Genomic DNA, 18,661 nt, shown 5'->3' on the forward strand with positions numbered 1-18,661 from the left:
TGTTTTCTTGGTTTTACTACAATGACACCGAATGAGAAAGAAGTGACTGATACCTGTCTTCTTTCAGTGATATCGAATGAAATTAGGAAATTTGAGGTAACGTCTTATGGGACCAAACTACTGAGGTCATCGGTCTCTAAGCCTACACAGTGCTTAAACTAATTTACGCTATGGACAACACACACACCCATACCCGAGGGAGGACTCGAACCTCCGACGGGGGAAGCCGCACGGACCGTGACACGACGTCTCAGATCGCGCGGCTACATCGATTGAGAAGGAAGTGACCGGTGCAGTATGATAACCCATCTTTTTGACGATGGTTGTTGAAACAGCGTTGGTTATAAAAATGACAAAGTGAGCGATAATGCAGCTTGCCAAAAACAAGGAAAGTCGATCTGCTGTTTGTTGCTGCAACCACAGTTCCTGGAACGGAAAGTCAGAAGGGAACAGTACGATAACATTCGATGACGTCATCGGGTGTTTAAACATATATAAATGAAAATGTAAAACCGGGAGCAGTAGTATTTCTTATCGAGTACAATGAAGGCTGCTCTGTTCTTTGTTGCTGGTAAGTATTGGCAGGATATATAAATTTTCGTTCAACATAAACATTTTTTTGGTTACCTTCTTTTTACATGATTTCTGAGATAGTTATCCGAGTGAAAATCTATTTATATACTCGGTGAAGAGTTGGTCAGTGCCACAATTTTGAGATATGGTTATATGGAAGGAAACAAGAAAAAAATTCCTTTGCACATGGACTATGAAATGCACAACTTATAGGCATGAGCACTTGTTCGTCTTGACTACTTTGAAATACTTCAAGTCTACATAAGCTGTTTGCTATCTCGAATCATCCACAGAACGCAAAAAAGTAAAGAGTGAACAGCAAATGAGATCACGCTATTTTGTTGTTGTGTAGCAGCATGTACTCCTCGTATTGTCACTGGACTAGAAAAATGCTTTTTGTGACACTTGCACCTATAATTCCATAGTACATAGTACATGGAAACAAGGAATCTAATCCGAATATCAATGTTTGCTGATAGATCGTAGTGAGTTAGTAACTGATCGTTAACACACGTGTGTTTGCTGTGTGCAACAATGATATAAATGTAAAAGAATGGGAATAAATAAAGTTTTGCTGTAGTTAGCCGTAACTTGGTATACCAATGTCGCCTGCACGGATTTAGATTGCTGAGTAGAAAGGTCGTCAGCTCCAAAAAGGGGCAAAAGCTAAATTTGATAAATAGCTAATCACGAAAATACCGGGCCAGAAAGGTAATGGGGCAAATAAATGAAGTGAAATCGCGCTAGCTTAGATGCGAAAACATGTGTAACATGAACACTGAAGACGTAAATCTAGCATGCAATAATGTTAATTATAATTCTGCAACGGCTAGCAACGCTCCATAGAAGCTATGCTGTATTACGTAATTTATAATAATGCTGTCTGTTTGAAAATATGTTAAATCGTGGCCAAAACAGAGTAGAATTCTTTACCGGTTACTTTGTAAATGATGCCATAGAAACCGTCATTTATGGCAACACTTATTTGCTAATGCTAATGCTGCGTACACATATGCAATAAAGTCATTCACAGAACACAACATAAAATCGTAAACTTTCTTTGACTGTCAGTTAGCCAGCATACTTTTGTCAATGAAATATGAATTAAATTTCAATCACTTCCAGTTTGATCTGATTGTCAGATAATTTGATCGACCTGGGTCTGTAAAGTAAGCTTTGAAGAATGTCCCAAAAAGTTACTATTACGCTGGCATGCCTGTTACGGAGCTATAAAAATAGTGGCTAGATCTTACTTTGCGATGCGTTGCTTCTGCTTATTACGAAATTTATTATTGGCGGTAGGCTCCACTTGATTAGTCAGCAGCCTGAATAAAATTTATGCGCACAGCAGTCTTCATTAATTCCAACATCTTCTTGCGTTCATGTTCTGTGTCCATACACGTCCGGACTTAATTATATTTTGCCTTCCCACTTACATATTATAACACCATTTCGATAACAATCTCCATTTGGCATTTGCGGGCCGACACACATGTCTCTATCACATCACAGACGCTTCGCAACTCATCTCTGCCCTCTTTTCTAAGACTGCGTGCGTTCACGACAACGATGCTATTTTTCCGTGAAATCTTCAATGGTCGAAGCGTGAAATATATTCTTCGTGTTAGTTCAACATAATTTCTTTGACTCTGCCATCGTATTTACTACAACGATCTATGTAATTATTTCTTATTTATTCATCCAGCATACGTTATATTTCGATGAAATTTAATTAATGACAAAATTCATAAGTAGATGTAGTTACGAGAAATGGTTATAAACTCATGAAAGAAAGCAGCTGAAAAATACATGAGACATCGGGTATTACATATGACCTGCATTTGTGAGTCGTCGCTAAAGGTCATGCCCAATATGGTGTTTGTTATTAATCTTTGTAACAAGAGGCTCCCATTATTCTGGCAAATGCAGAGAAAAGACTACAATGTAAATGGTTTTCACAAGCTGTTCACAATACACACTGGTTCAGTTAGAAGTAATGTATGTGCTGCACTTACCCAAAACTATGAATACGGTTTACAGTTTCCCAGACTGCTCATAGCTCTTACGGAAAGCGTTTTGAGCCCATTTGTACTAGACATTTCTAATGGTTTGATCTAAACTACCTCTCAAAGTATGCAGTACTGCTTCTTTTATACCTATATACTCTGATTAGTAGTGGGCATGTGACACTTCCTCGTCGTACCCTTGACATTATCTTTCCCAGTATCCATTTTGTTCCGTTAAGAGCAACATGTTGAGTTATATCAGGGTTAGGTAGCGAAAACAATCTCGTGTTGTGGTACAAAACATCTTTTAAAATTCTACACAAATGTCACAAATATGCCGTAATCTATTGCTACAACTTTCCTAATAACAGTTACATTAGATTTCATATACAACTTAGAGTCTACCAGACAACAGAGTACCATTACCATCCAGAGGAGACACATTAGCAAGTGGCAGAGTTGTGGCACTAGTCATTTGAGTTGCACCTTATCTCCGTATTGTCAAGCTAGCACATGGCAGTCACATTACTAGACAATAGTAGCAGAGTGCTAGATGGTAAAGTTGCACCAAGAACCGGTAGACAATGTTGCGATCTGTAATAATGTTCATTGTTTTCTACAGCACTGGTCGCAGTTGCGGTGGTCCAAGGACAACCAGAAGAGTCGACCACTGCCGCCAGCCAGGTTGAGGAACAGCCGTCAGCCACCATCCCGGCTGTGAGAACATTGGTGGCGTCGTCGTACGCGGAAGAAGACGAGGATACCATATGTGTCCAGGCAGACAACAAGTTCTACTTGTATGCTAATTCACTGAAGCTGTATTCTTGCTACCACCTGCTACCGAAGGGTACGTTACTTTAAATAACACGATTTTCTGTGCACAAGATAATCACAGACTATTAAGTATAATCTGTTGTGAAGAGTTCCAAAGTGAATGTGAAAATATGAGTTAATCACACCATCAAGGTAAAGTGTTTATCCTTACGGTACACTTTAACAGCGTGAACAATGCAAGATACGGCACTTTACGAAATTGCAGCTCATTGAAATTCTTCACCAAAACTATTCAGAGTAATTTCCAGTATATATTTAATCCTTTTTTTCCAGATATTTGTTGGACTCTTAAATGTGTTGCATTTTTTATCTTTCTACGATGTGGAATCTGAGTTCTATTATCTGAATTATGTTGTATAAAGCGACATGAAGTTCTCCATGGGCTTTGGTTTCAACATTTAGCGAAGAGATATTTTAATAGGCAACAGATATTCGTGCTGTGGGGTTTATTTTGACAGTATCTGTGTTGCCTGTTTGGTACCTAGAGGACTTATGGCACCATAAGAGAGCGAAAAATGAAATTCTTTCCATGTAAATAGTTAATGACTTATCATTGTGTTATCAGTAGTAAATGTAAAATAGTATATATTTCTATTCATAGTTTCTAACTCTATTAAAATATATTCCTTTTATTTATTATAGTTTACGTGGTGAAACCAAAGAGTCTGTGTAAACCGGTCCTGTCAGACTGTCCCAAGAACTAGGAGTATTGCAAGTGTGTCGGCTCATCCTGGAGGAGCTGACTCGTTTGGGATTGAGTGAAGACGAGATGGCTGTGCTGTTGACTGAAGACATCAACAATTTTCACGGAAAGCAGTAAATTCCAAGAGTGTAGAACGTACCTCTTTCACCAGTAACAAAAACCGGTGGAATCAACTTATCTTCTTTTATGATAGTTTCTGATTGCTTCACGATATGCAACAAATCAGCTTTACAATCAGGCTAGAAACTGAGTTGGAAGATTATTGTTTAAAACATGGTTTTGCCGGTTTTTTATCTTTCTGTTGGCCTTGTAATAGTTTTATTCTGACACAATAAAACTGTTCTTTCATGTCGTCAATTGTAGAATATATTTCCTAATCTGTAGCTTTACATAAATAGTGGCAAAGTATAACTGGGCATTAATTATACACAATACATTACATCGATTCATGCTAACCATGAACCATCCAAATACCCTGTTCCTGCCTTCACACCTTGAGTGGAACGATGACACCGATGGACACTGCAGAGACTTATGACTGCCACAGTGCCTTGTCCTTGCCTTTCCTGAATAACACATGAAATAGTTGAAACCAAGAATAAATGGTGTCTTCTCTGGCCGGCCATCCGACTGCTCCTGCTCCTCACCGATGGCCAGACCTGCACTCTGGGCAACGCCATCGCCGTGCCACTGGAACGACGCCATCTCCAGCGTTACAGAACCCCTGGTTGCCACCCGTGGTAGCAACGCGGCCACATCCTGCCATCTGAAGTCGCCTCCAAAACCACACACGTATACACCTGCAGCTACGATGCCGGAATATTTCGAGGGAACACCGGACTGTGCCAGAAAATGGAGCGTATACAGAAGAATGTCTGCGCTCTATGAATTAGTAAAAATCTAACAAAGAGTAGTTGTATCTTCACCAGGACCCGCCCCTGCTGTTGTCCACATCCCCCATCCTTGGGAGGGAACGTGGTCCAGTTTGCATTTCTATCTTTATATTTCGCATATGTTTAAGTACTACACTTGAATGACAGTTTATGAAATTAACGAAAACTTAAATGCAGTTGTATTTATAACGGATGTCTGTGAACTCTTCAGCTCTTATATAGTTAAATGCCATTGTACAAATACGGAAGGAATCACAGCTGCATCACAATCTTCAGTTAGCTGTCTGATGCAAGGCATTTTATGACAACTGTAACTTTATATGAAGAAGTTGTAAGTACTTTCAGTGACACATAAGTGCAAGCTGACAAAAATTAAGTAGACCTTAATTACAGGCTTAGAATATAGAAATACACATCTAACAGCCCATGAATATAAGGATATACTGACTGGTTAAACACATGGTCAGGTAGTTCTGAACCACGTCGGCAGTAATGTTATTGGAGATAAAAAAATAAAAAAAATATAACGCAGACTATTGGCGGTTTTGATATAGTCGGTATATCAAGCAGACAAGAAACGCATGCAAAGTAGACAGAATGATAAGACTTTTTTGAATATGGCGATGTAAATGAAAAAAAAAAAATGAATTTACGAAATTCATCGCGACTAGTGCGCAACATTTCAGAAAGATAACCGTTCCCTAGATGTAGAATAAATTTCAGCTACGAGGGCTTGCTGAAAAGTAAATCTTCAGAATTCTTTATTCTATTGCCTACATCGGCTGAAGAAATACATATCACGGATATTATTTAGTCGATTTTTCCGCTTCCATCACTCAAACTGCCGGTAAAAGACATCGAATTGTAATGTGTAACTAACCTAAGGACATCACACACATCCATGCCCGAGGCAGGATTCGAACCTGCGACCGGGCGGTTCCAGACTGAAGCGCCTAGAAACGCTCGACCACACCGGCCGGCCTTGTAATAGGAAACCTCAGACACGATAACAGTACGAACTACCCCTTTTCATGTATAGTACAGCGGTTAACGAAACACATATATTTTGGGGTCATCGGTTATAGAACCGGTTTGATGCATAACTTCTATAGCCCATGCCAAAATCTTGATTGTGGAGTACTATTTGCACACAAAGATCTCAATTAAATGTTGTGTATTTTACAATTTCTGTCTTCCCCTAAAGTTTTTATCCTCTGCATTTAGATGTGCGGAATTTATTTCCTGATGTAATAGCAGATCTCGTATCGTCCATCATGTCAGCGTTCTCCATACATTCCTTTCCTTGCCGATTCTGCAGAGAACATCCTCAATCGTTATCTTACCAGCCCACCTAATTTTCTTTATGCTTCTACAGCATCAGTTCTCAAACGATTCTTTTTCGGTTACCTCAACTTCCATGATTCACTTCCATAAACTGCTGTTATCCAGTTATACATTCTTTAAAATTTTTTCTCCAAGTAATGCTACTGTATCATACTGGTAGACTTCTATTGCCCAGGAATGCCCTCCTTACCTGTAGTATTCAATTTTATGTCCTCCTTGCTTTCTCTGTCGTTTGTTATATCCTTCCACACAGCAGACTTCCTTCAGGTTGTTTACATTGTAGTCTGCAATTTTGATGTGAAGATTGTCGCAAATCTTATTTCTCCCACTCCTCATTACTTTAGTCTTTCGTCGGATTACTCTCAATCCATATTCTACACGCAGTAGACCGTGCATTCCATTCAACTGACCTTTAAATCTCCCGCTCTTTCACTCATGATAGCAATGAAATTAGTGAATATTAGCATTGATTTCCTTTCATCTTAAATTTCAATCCTCCTATTGCACTTTGCTTCTATTTCCGTCATTGCATCTTTGATGTATAGGCTGAACAGTAGGAAAGAAAGGTCGCATCCTTTCCTTATATCGTTTCTAATGGCGCCATTACCTTTCCTACAACCAAACTGGTTGTCGTGTAACAGTACCTCAATTTTTATCTCCGTTCTTTAGTTTATTAGTCTAGCAAGTAACTTTGTCTTGGTCTCCCACGTCGACTACCATGTATTCTTTTATCACATCAGACAATCCCTCCTCGGATTACTGGCCTTAACCCTCGAGCTGGCATACTGTATTTCATAAGACGAGGGGGATGCTTGGCGAACTTTGTACACATGTGTAGAATATCTGTTTTATGTCATTCAGGTTAACAAGTATGAACAGAAACACTTTTTAATTTTAGTTTCATTGAACGAAGATAAAATAAACTTATACGAGATAAATCACTGTTAAGCCTAACGATACTAAAAGGAACTATCGTTGTATAATTGTGTTGCTGCGTACATGCATTACCCCACTTTAATGATCCACTCTGAGCATTAAACAATGCTATTGCATCAGATCTCAGCCAAACGCTTAATCAGTTACTATCTCATAGAAAACTGTCTCATTATGGTATTGTGATGTTAGCTCTGTATCTGGCACATTTCCTTGCTCGGACCGTAATTTTTTTCTCGCCTAGCTCGCTGTTATTTTATATTAATACTCCTAACTTGGATGTAGGACAACATAGTTTATCACTGTGTTATGTGAAGCAATAATTGAGGGAAAGGTATGGGCTCGCAATTGTAAGACAACAATGGAACAGTATACTACAATGTTATTTGTGCTTTGCTCACTTTATACACAGGCACGCCGTCTCGAGGGATAAATGTAGTCTTTCCACCTACCTGCTCATTTCTCTGTGTTTAAGTGTAGAATTTCTATTGCATGTTATTGTTACTGCTATTGTCTTTAATTACAGCAAGGGGTGTTATGACTTTATTGGATGTGATAGCTGTCCTTCTGACGACAGTTTCTTTTTCGATTTCTTCACATATTTCCTGCAGCCATTTCTTCTCAGTTCCCCTGCACTTGCCATTTCTTTCATTGCTAAGTCAGTAATATTACTATAGTCTGTCCATTCCCAGATCATTTTTGTACTTTGTTGTTCCGTTGATCAGTCGAAGTATTTTTTCTCTTACCTACAGTATCTTTACAGTTCCCTTTTTTGTATCTATGTTTGTGCTACTTCCGCGTTTGCCAATTTTAGAACTATACATTACTCACTGGCTCCAAACGCACACCATTCCTCACTCCTTCAGTAGCCCACTTGTTTCAACCTCAATTTCTGCGACCAATACAGTTAAAGTACAATGCGCTATCCACCATTATTAAATTACGGTCTGAATGGATATCTGCTCCAGTGTACACTTCGAATCTAATACCTCATTTTTGGGGCTTCTCACCATACCATGAGTAATTCAACTAGGGTCAATCCGCTTGTGATTCTTGAGCAGGGTATTAGCTATTACAAACTAATATTGATTGCCGAAGTCAGACGGGCTTGACACGTTCCTACTACCACACCCATATTCTGCTGTAACTCTTTCTTGTCTTTCCTTCCCTACTACAGCGGTCCTGCCCTCCATGACTATTACATTTTCATTTCCCTTTATATACTGGTTTACCTGTTCAAAGTCCTCATATACTTTTACTGTTTCTCCTTCTTCTCCTTGGTGTCATACATACCAGAAATATTTTTGTTGGCACTGAATTACTATTGATTCTGATGAGAACAGTTATTCTGTTCATGATGAAACCTATTACCTTGATAACATTTTCTGCTGCCGCTGAAATGACACTATTCTCGTGTTTGCAGTTCTCTTCACTGTAACTAGAATGAAGCTTTCTATTTCCCATGTTCAAACTTCTGATATTCCACGCTCCGACTCATAAGCGAGTGCTCTAGAACGTCTTGCCGATGGAGAGATCATCATGACACTCCTTGAATTAAAGGCGACGTGTTTTGTGGACATACATAACATAGTGGTTTCTATTGGCTTCTCCATCCTCATGCCGTTGTTCATCTCTGATTCTTCAGCCTTTGAGGGACAGTTTCCACCCAAAAGGCAAGAGGTTGCCCAGATCTCAGTTTTCTCCTCCTCTCACTTTTGATAATGCTTTTGGCACAACGAGGTTGACTTTTGTACTGGAAATCTTTGGCAGTCTCTGCTGATGATTTTCATCAAAATTTTACTCACTGACTGGGTTCGAAACCATGAGCAAAGATACTTTGATTTCTAGCGAAATCTCTACTCCTAGGTCTTAGTGATCTAAAACGACGGAAGACATATTTTAAAAAAGAAAGTCTCATTCACTCCCAGGAAGGGTAGTTTTTTCCCTTCGGTTTTCATTCTCTGCTATGTAGTGTGGGCAGTTTGTAAGACATCCAACTAACTGTGGAGCAGAGCTGACTTACAACAAATATCACGAGACGGCAAAGTGTACCAAAGCGTCGTCCAGTAGTGAAAAATGCAAACCTTCTGAACACCCGGTCGGTCAGAAGCCAAGTATTGGAGTTATTTTCATTCCAATTTGTGGAAAATACAGTCTGGGCAAAACGTTCATTGCCTAGGGCTTGTTTGATTATCTCATATGAGAGATAAGTCGATGAATTGCTAAACAGTATAAGTGTCGTCTTCTAAAACTCTTATAGAAAGCTTAGACTTACGAATTTATGTGCTAGCACGGCCTCAATTAACCATTAATTAAACATGACTGATACAAGAGGGACTCACTTTGCGTAACGCATTTGTAATGGACACGGTAACGAATTAATTGATATGCACAGGACCGACAAGTTGCAATAAACATCTGAATTTACTTGAAGTACATGTATGTAATTGCGGCTATAGCTCAGCTTTGTGTAAGAGGCAGGTTTTATTCAGATTGTTATCGTAGTTTACAATACAAGACTTTATATGAAAACATAAACCGGTGCTTCACCGACATTAACAACAACTGAATTCTATTGTGCCCTGGCGTGCTGAGAACAGAGATGATTGCTTACAGTACGATTAGCGTATTGTGGATCGCAGAAAGAACTCAGCGACATGAACATCATTTCTGAATCAAATTGGAATGAATTGCTACCAGTAACAAAGAACAGCTCGGTGTATAATCGTTAACACTGGAACATAACAGGAAGGAAATTCCAATGATTTGAAAATATTTTATTATATAGCCTTATAGTCGCACCGAAAGCGTTATTGTGCTCATTGAATGGACATGTGATGTACACAAACGCACAAATATTCCAATGGATAAATGGCAGACTGATTCTGTACCGTGCACTGTAGACCACTGAACTCACAAAGCCACGAGCGTAACACTTCAGGAAGAAAAATTCGTTGTAAAGTTCTCAAAGTGTCTTGAAATTCACGACTACAAAGCCTTGCAGCTCAAAACATTAAAATAGACTCTCGTGATCCTTACACCGTTTCCGAATGTTGAGGAGAGCCTGATATCAATTGTACTTGATGTTTGTACAACCATTTACCACAACACAACGTCCCCGACCTACTTTACGAAACAGACCCACGAGACTCGCTGTCTACGAGACAACACTGTCTCACTCAGACACGCCGTCCGCCAATTGGGAACGGTGAAAGTACATGTGTCGTTGTCTGCAACATCGAATATTATAATGGCATTTGTGAAGGTAACAGTCTGGAGACAGGATGCTAACAGTATTTATAATACGTCTTTGGAATGAATATGTACTGTATCTAAAATGTGTGAAATCAAAACTTCCACTTGATATCATTTCTTACTATATAACGCTATTTCTGTTGTCCATTCATTTGCTAGCATACTTCTTTCTGTCTGTACTGGCACAAAGACAGGAATATTTTCTTACTGTAACAGAGCATCCACATATACTCTTACAAATAGCACATAGCCTATATTACGGCAATTGAACTGTCCTGATATTTATTGGTTTCCATGCGGAATACAGCAACTACGATAGTACAATTATCAGTTACAAATTCGAAAATTGGAAATTTGTAGTAAGGTCTTATGGGACCAAACTGCTGAGGTCATCGGTCCCTAAGCCCACACACTATTAACTTAAACTAACTTATGCTATGGGCAACACACACACACCCATGACCGATGGAGGACACGATCTCCGACGGGTGGAGCCGCATGGACCGTGACAAGGCTCCTAAGACCGCGCGGCAACCCCTCGCTACAAAAAGAGGAAAAGTGATGCTGCGATTTCGAACTTTGTGTTCGTCCTGTACATCTGCGCCCATCAATGCGACACAGTGTGCCCTAGGATGTATGATTGTAGAAGTCTGCATTTTGACTGTTCATGAAACGGTAATACCTCGAAAATCCTCTCGTCGTCTCTCTGGAAATGCCTGCAGCAAAACGGTTTCTTCATCCGAACGAAGAGAAACATGACACTGCTTACCATATCAGGATTTTACCAGAGGAGAGCGAAGTTGTATTAACTAAAAGAAGATACCTATGTAAATCCACCCTGCGAAGTTTTGTCTTGAGAATCTCCTGCAATCTCGTCAGGTAATTTCGGTAGTAAGCTCTTGTAAGGTTTGTCCCTTAATTTCTTTTTCTGTTACCATCTGCAGCAAATTATTTAACCTAACAGTGAAATCGGTGATGATAGACGTCATCGTTGTACACACTTTGCCTGAGAAAAACATTCTGATATTTTTTTTTTTTTTTTGCTAAAGTAATAGATTATAGTGATTTCTTTCTTCCTTGCTGCCAGAGGGTTGTATCATTCCTGTAACTTGAGTTATACTGTGACACAGTAATTCTATCTGATTTATTTCCTATTTACTTTGCAGTATGGTGCATAATCCTGCATTCTGTTCAGACTGAAGCAGCCAGTTTAGTAACATGACGATCGGACGCAGTAAGCGCTCTATCGTATTCTGAACTCAACATAGTAAGCTGAAACTGCAATCTATGTTTGTAAACGAAGTCTCGTTATTAGCCTATTACAAAAACTATGAGTTTACTTTGTCAGTTAACACCAAGACAACATGTTGTCATCAAACTATCTTCATTCCAACGACTGCTTCTTGGTCTGCTGATAATTGTTCATGAAAATGAAATCAAGCTCGCAATATCTTATAGGATCTATTAGACAGTAAGAAAAAAGTGAAAGAATCAACATCTTCTTCCTAAATTTTATGATTACATGTTCTCTTTTCATAATCGCAGTGTGATGTACGCTTTTCGTAATAACTTTTTATTCTTATGAACAATCTTAAAATAACAAAACCCATGCGGGGGAAGAGAGGTGATACATTACACTGTCCACCGTCTTACAGCAGAATTTATAAATATTATGTGTAAGAATTTTTATTGTCATTACGTTATTAAAACTTGTTTTTCTCTGTTTCTTGTACTGAACGAAAACTCTAAAATATTGACGGAAACGGACTGAAGTCGAAGAAAAAGATGTTATAATGTTTTGAAATTATGTGTGTTTCTTTACGTCACAACGTTCGAGGTAAGGACAACATTACTTATTTACTGAATTTATACATATAATTAGTTATATAATTAATCGTTGACAGCCCATTTTCCTTCAAACATGCATTATTTTAGTTATTTGTGAATTAATTGCTACTGTTACGTAGTTATGTTGTGCAAGGTAGCTGACTATGTGTAGCGAATATGCAACATGGTACAGCGCTGTTACATTGTTTGAACTTCTTACTGAAAGGTGCCCATTTTTAATTAATATCGTTTGTGTGCTGTTATTACACTAATATATGTAATTTACCCATGTAATTATAGCCATCTCCGTATTATGGTAAAAATAGAAACCACATAAAAATTTAATCTGAAAAACATAATCAGATAGAATCATACCTTGAAGCTAGCGAATTCGTTGATGCGGCTGGCAAAATTATTGTCTCTTCAGGGGCGTTAGTTGGGGTCAAAGGCTGAGAGTGAATAAATTGGCTAGCCATACTCAGTACCTATTTACGGCAATATGTCGAAGTTTACAGGCAATACTGAAAACGATTTTTGAATACCATGGCAATCCCAAGGCCATACGAAAATTAACAGGTGGAGTAAGTTATATAAAAGGATATGTTCAGGAGGTAGATAGAAAAGCGGATAAGTTCACTTCTGGAAAAAACGTTATGTTAAAGAAACAGTTTGAACCGTAGAGGGAAAGTTATTCACATCAATTTTAAAAGTTGATTTTGCATATGGGCACTCAGATGAATGAAAAACTATATTAAGAATAACAGCTTGTTATGCAGAGGTCTTCTTCTGATCTGTCATCTGAGAGAGGAACTTCAGAGGAACCAGTGAGGTCAAAGTTAAATGAAATGAAAGCTAATTTAAGTAAGGAGTTGCTGAATAGCTTTTCAATACCACTTCTCAAATTAGTGGTATCAACAATTATTGTTTGCTGTCAAAGAAATGGTTCATGACATGCCGCCATTAGTTAGTAGGGCGAGTGGTGACTATATTAGTCTGACGCTGTCTGAAAGAATGCAAAGTGGTGAAATAAATGTGTCACGTAACTGCATACTCTCCAATACAGCTGACACAGAGTTCCTTCAGATATTCAGACTCAAAGCACAAACAAAGTTCAACCACCACATGGGAAAAAGTTTCCCCTAATGCAGCATTCACTGGAGAAACAGCCACAACTGGCATATCTGGCCTTTTCCATCCTCTAAATATCCAGCCATCTTTTACTTGGGCTTCCTACTGATCTTGTACCTGAAGGTTTAAAATTTAAGGCTTGTTTAGGTAGTCTCGAACCTGGCGTTTTATGGAGATGTTTTAACCATATTTATCTTTTAGCATATATCACAAAGTCTACTCTTATGTCTTCGTTTCTTAGTGTATCTAATCTTATACAGCCCTCATCTCTTCCTAGTACTTCCATTATTAGCTGTCCAAGTTTCACTTACCAAGAGCAATGTAGGGGTGGTCAGTACGATAGAACTTGATTTTAGTGCCTTTTCACTCTTTATTTCACAATGTTGTGTTGATTGTTCGGCATATCACTTGATATTTCCCTATTTCTACAGTCTGCCGTCGATGTCGAGTTCACTGTGGTAGCATACAACATTACTAAGGTCACTGGAGTGACTGCTTGTTCAGCGGGTTTGTTTCCTAGTATGATCTTAGTTCACAGCGCTTTCTTTCCTTAGCAAGACAGCACATTTGTTTTTTCAATTGATATTTTCATATTTTGTTCGTTAGGAATCAGGTTTAGTCTATGGATGGGTTTCTGTCTCGCTATCATACACAATTTTTAGATCGTCTGCGAAAAGCACCATATTAAAAAAATATCTTGGGTGATAATCCAAAGTCTTGAGAAATTTGTAGTTTCCATTTTCAATGATATTGCCAATGTACATATTAAAAAGTGTGGGTGAGAGCCTTTTCGAATTCCCTGGATTCTTGCTATATTTTTTGACGTTATATGGTTCATCATCATTCTTACTTTTGTACCATTATATAAGCTTTCTATCACTTCTGTTTTTTGCTGAGTATATCCAGTCCTGTTTAATATGTTCCGTAACGTTTTCTTATTTCTTATTTCTTATTTATTATTTATTCAGCTCGATTCCCGAATTTGCACTATCAAGAAAATACAGCCTGTTCGTCAGTCTGCTACGTGGTTAATTGGAAAAACGAATAATTCACACTGCTACTAGACATAAGCCAAACTGCAAGAAAAATGAAAAGAGCAGTACTTTATCTCACACCACTGGGCAGAATTCATAGAGATCGGCAACGAAATGAACTCAAAATATTGCTCGCTCTCTCAAAATTAACAGTCTGACGACTATCAATATCAATACAAAAATTATGCGCTGCTTCTCTTTAACTGAGTGGCAATAACCTATCTGACGCAAATAAATTTCAACTGGGTTCTTCCACGTCAACATTACCTTATCGCACCAACTCACACTAACATGAAGTTCATTCCGAAATTTGTCTGCACCTACCAGCTAATAATAACTTGCTGCCCTGTTATGTCTTCACAGTATTTTTGACCTTGGTCTCCCATGGCGGAGACGTTACTGTAAACAAGAACAGTGTGACTAAGAAATACGCATTTTGAATGATTTTAAGGCAGTTGTACGCATACTATCAATTGGTTCAACGTCCGCTCGTGAAATATCACGATAAAACCTCGCATAATCAGACTACAGGGTCTCATTCCCAGGCGCAATAATATAATGGTCGACTAACACATATAAAGCCAACTTAGGGCTGTGCGCACATGACAACAACAGGCTGATCACCTCACTACAACATATTCTGTACAACTGATTCTTTACAACTGCAAATTTTTTCTCTTTATTGCTAGTTTTCTCTCCTTCGCCCATTATAGGTCTGTTAAAGGTTTACTCCACTCTTCAGCGGAACTATGGAAATGACTGTAAGTGTTGTTCAGGATAATGCTAAGACAGATGTTGTTAAAGATAGGAGGTGGGGAGGGGTTTGGTGTGTGGCTTTGATACTGTTAACAAGAGGGAAGGGGTGTGGGTGCATTGGGAGCGATAGGGAGAGACAAGCCCTTATGTGGAGAGGGATAGAAGGGATAAATGTTGGAGTACATCTTATTGTCAGGGTCAGGGAATTGGATGTATCGCTAGGATGAGATATCGAGCGTATGTAGGTGTCGGGATGAAGGGATGTGTTTGATGGCAAAAAGCAGTGAGTGTAGGTGTAGTGACGGTCGGATGTGTTTGTTACAGGGTGACAGCATACCACGGTTGGTGAGCGGATGGGAGACAATTCGGATATAGGAGTCCAGTTTGCAAATGGTTTAAGAGTTGTGGAGGTGAAACTTCCTGGCAGATTAAAACTGTGTGCCCGACCGAGACTCGAACTCGGGACCTTTGCCTTTCGCGAGCAAGTGCTCTACCAACTGAGCTACCGAAGCACGACTCACGCCCGGTACTCACAGCTTTACTTCTGCCAGTACCTCGTCTCCTACTTTCCAAACTTTACAGAAGCTCTCCTGGAGGTGTTCAACATTGGTGAGGATGGGTTGGAATTTGACGAGATGGTAGGGCATCCAAGTGGGGTAAGTTAAATGTATGGGGAAAGTGAGACAGAGAGCACTGCGTTCGATGATTTGGAGGAACTTTAAACCATATTGATGGGTCGGAAATCCATCCAGAATTTGCGTAGCAGAAGGTGGGTGGTATCAGGGTTTTGTAGATGTTGAGAGTACTGGAGGTGTGTAATCTCCAAGTTCGGCCATTTAGTTGTTCTAGTAGTTTCATTCTAAGATGGGCTTTCTTTTGGATGGTTAGTAGGTGAGGTTTCCATAGGTGAGGTATCCACGTTATTCGCCAGCCCATGGTTAGTCCTAGATATTTTAATGTGTTAGCTTAATAAAACAAGGAGTTCAGATGAGCATAGGGTGATACTAACAGCAGGAGAAGAAAGGATAATGGATGTTATATTCGGTATGAATAGGAAAGTGGGAAAGAGATTGGGTTATATGAACAATTCAATGACAGGTAATTCTCATCAGAATTGTCAGCAAACCAAAACTGACAACGATAGTTGATGTATACATACTGACGTCGCTAGACGGAAGATGAAAATGCATAGTATTTGAGGATACTGTATCGGTGATTCAGTATATAAATGGGAATGAAATTCTAATCATCATGGCGCATTGTAATACGGTTGTTGGGGAAAGGAATAGAAGAGATGGTTACTGGAGAATACTTGTTCGTTACTAGAAGTGAGAGAAGAGAAAGACTAATTGAGATCCGCGATAAATTTCAGCTAGTAAAAAGCGAATACTCTGTTTGAGAATCACCAGAGGAGGAGGTATACGTGGAAAAGACCGGGAGACATTGGAAGATTTCAGTCAGATTACATCAATACCAGGCAGAGATTTCGAAATCAGCTACCGGGTTGTGAGAAGTACCCAGAAGCAGATGCAGGTTCAGATCACAATTTGATAATGATGAAACCGTTAAAAGAGTAGTCAGGAAGATACAATTTGCAAATAAGTGGGATACGGAAATACTGGCGAATGAAGAGACACGCTTGAAGTTTTCTGAGGTATAGGTACTGTGATAATGAATTGCTCAGTAGGCAGTTCTGTTGAAGAGGCATGTACAGCTATAAAAATTGCAATCACAGAAGCTGTAAAGAAAAACACAGTTCAAGTAAGGTAACTGCGAAGATACCATGGATAACAGAAGAAATACCTCAGCTGATAGAAGAAACAACGAAATAAAAAATGTACTGGGAAATTCAGAAAAGCAGAGATACAAATCAATTAGGAAGGAAATAGCTAGGAGTTGCAGGGATGCTAAGGTGAAATAGTTGTGTGAGAAACGTGAAGAAAACGAAAGAGCATACTCATGCGGCATATAGGAAAGCGAAAAGAAGCTTAACTGAAATTAAGAGCAATGGCATTAACATGAACTGTGCTAGTGGAATAACACTATTAACCTAGCGTAAATGAGATGAGAAATTGTTAAACGATCTATGAGGTGGGTGTGAGATACCCGAAATTCTGATGACGTATTTTTGATACTAAAATCGTGTAATTAAATATTTTTTTACTTCGGATACGAATAATTGTGTCCATTAAACAAGATGAGTAAGTAAAATACTATGTTTAAGATATAAAACCTTTTTTGGGTAAAATAATGAAGTGTCTATATTTTCTCAGAGAAAGTACAAGTATCAGAACTTTAACATTTTTTCATACATAATTCGAACAAATTACAATTTCTTTGATTAATTAATGTAATGATATTATCTTCTAACTGTAAAACAGAAAAATAAAGAAAATGGTCTTTTGTGATCAATTAGCTCAGCACCAACATTACACCTGCTAATAAGCACATTCTCCGCTCATAACAATCGCGTGCCCAATACATATTCGCTTCTCACACTTCAAACAACAATGTTTTTCCTTGTCTTTTTTTCAGTAGAGTCACCACACCTGACATATCTACCAATCACTTTTTTTGGAACTGGCTATGGCTATGAAGTTCCTCCTAGTTGATCAGCAATTCTCTTTCGAATTTCCATTGGAAGACGTACGTTTTCTTGTCTAATGCGAAGACTGTCATTTATCAGATTGAAAGCTAAATTACGAATGAAATCTCGGGGCTTCATGCTGTTTTGTCACCTTTGCTATTTTCCCTGCAGACTGTGATGGCATTTATGTCAGCCATATTGAGTATACCATAAAAATTGGCGTAGGTCAACGTTTTCTGTCACGGGCAGCATCATAACTGGCACTGAGTTCATCTGCGACAACAGCACCGGCTTTAGTTGCATTGTAATTAGTAGTCATTTCCGGTTTTCTTTTATCACCTGTCGATTGGTCTATGTTTTTGTCAAGGTGTAAAGTTGACATAACGAACACAACTTTATTTTTTTTTTTTTGGTATGTAGGACACTAGTTTAACGTCATTCTGGAAATCAAATTGAGAATTATATGCTTCTGTTCTTTTTTTGAAAATCTTAGGTACAATCGTCTTGTTTTTACGGACTGTGCTGACAGAAGTCAATGAATGTTCTTTCAGGACATGGATCATAAGGGGCAACTAGTAAACGAATATCAAACGTCAAATACCTATTTGTTTTCGTTATTAGTTCCACTAAACGGCTTACAATATAATATGCTTTATTACTAAGCTGGTAGGGTCCTGGTGGTTGTTTTCCCAAGTACACTCCGAGTTTGAGGATATAGAATGTCTTCGCATTGTGGGGCGGCAGGTGGGATATTATATTGTTATTAAATGTTCCTATTATTTATGCTG

The 18,661-nt window shown here is 38.7% G+C and overlaps 1 protein-coding gene across 1 annotated transcript; it reads left to right on the forward strand.

Annotated features, from left to right (window-relative positions):
• The first annotated feature begins 439 nt into the window (after positions 1 to 439).
• Positions 440 to 4,473, forward strand: LOC126236559 (uncharacterized). The gene is made up of 3 exons (XM_049945971.1): positions 440 to 571; positions 3,202 to 3,426; positions 4,056 to 4,473. Exons 1-3 carry the CDS (start codon positions 544 to 546, stop codon positions 4,115 to 4,117), a joined length of 315 nt encoding a protein of 104 aa, XP_049801928.1. The 5' UTR covers positions 440 to 543; the 3' UTR covers positions 4,118 to 4,473.
• Positions 4,474 to 18,661: the final 14,188 nt, after the last annotated feature.

This window comes from Schistocerca nitens, chromosome 2, assembly GCF_023898315.1.
Source record: "Schistocerca nitens isolate TAMUIC-IGC-003100 chromosome 2, iqSchNite1.1, whole genome shotgun sequence".
Classification (NCBI taxonomy): Eukaryota; Metazoa; Arthropoda; class Insecta; order Orthoptera; family Acrididae; genus Schistocerca; species Schistocerca nitens.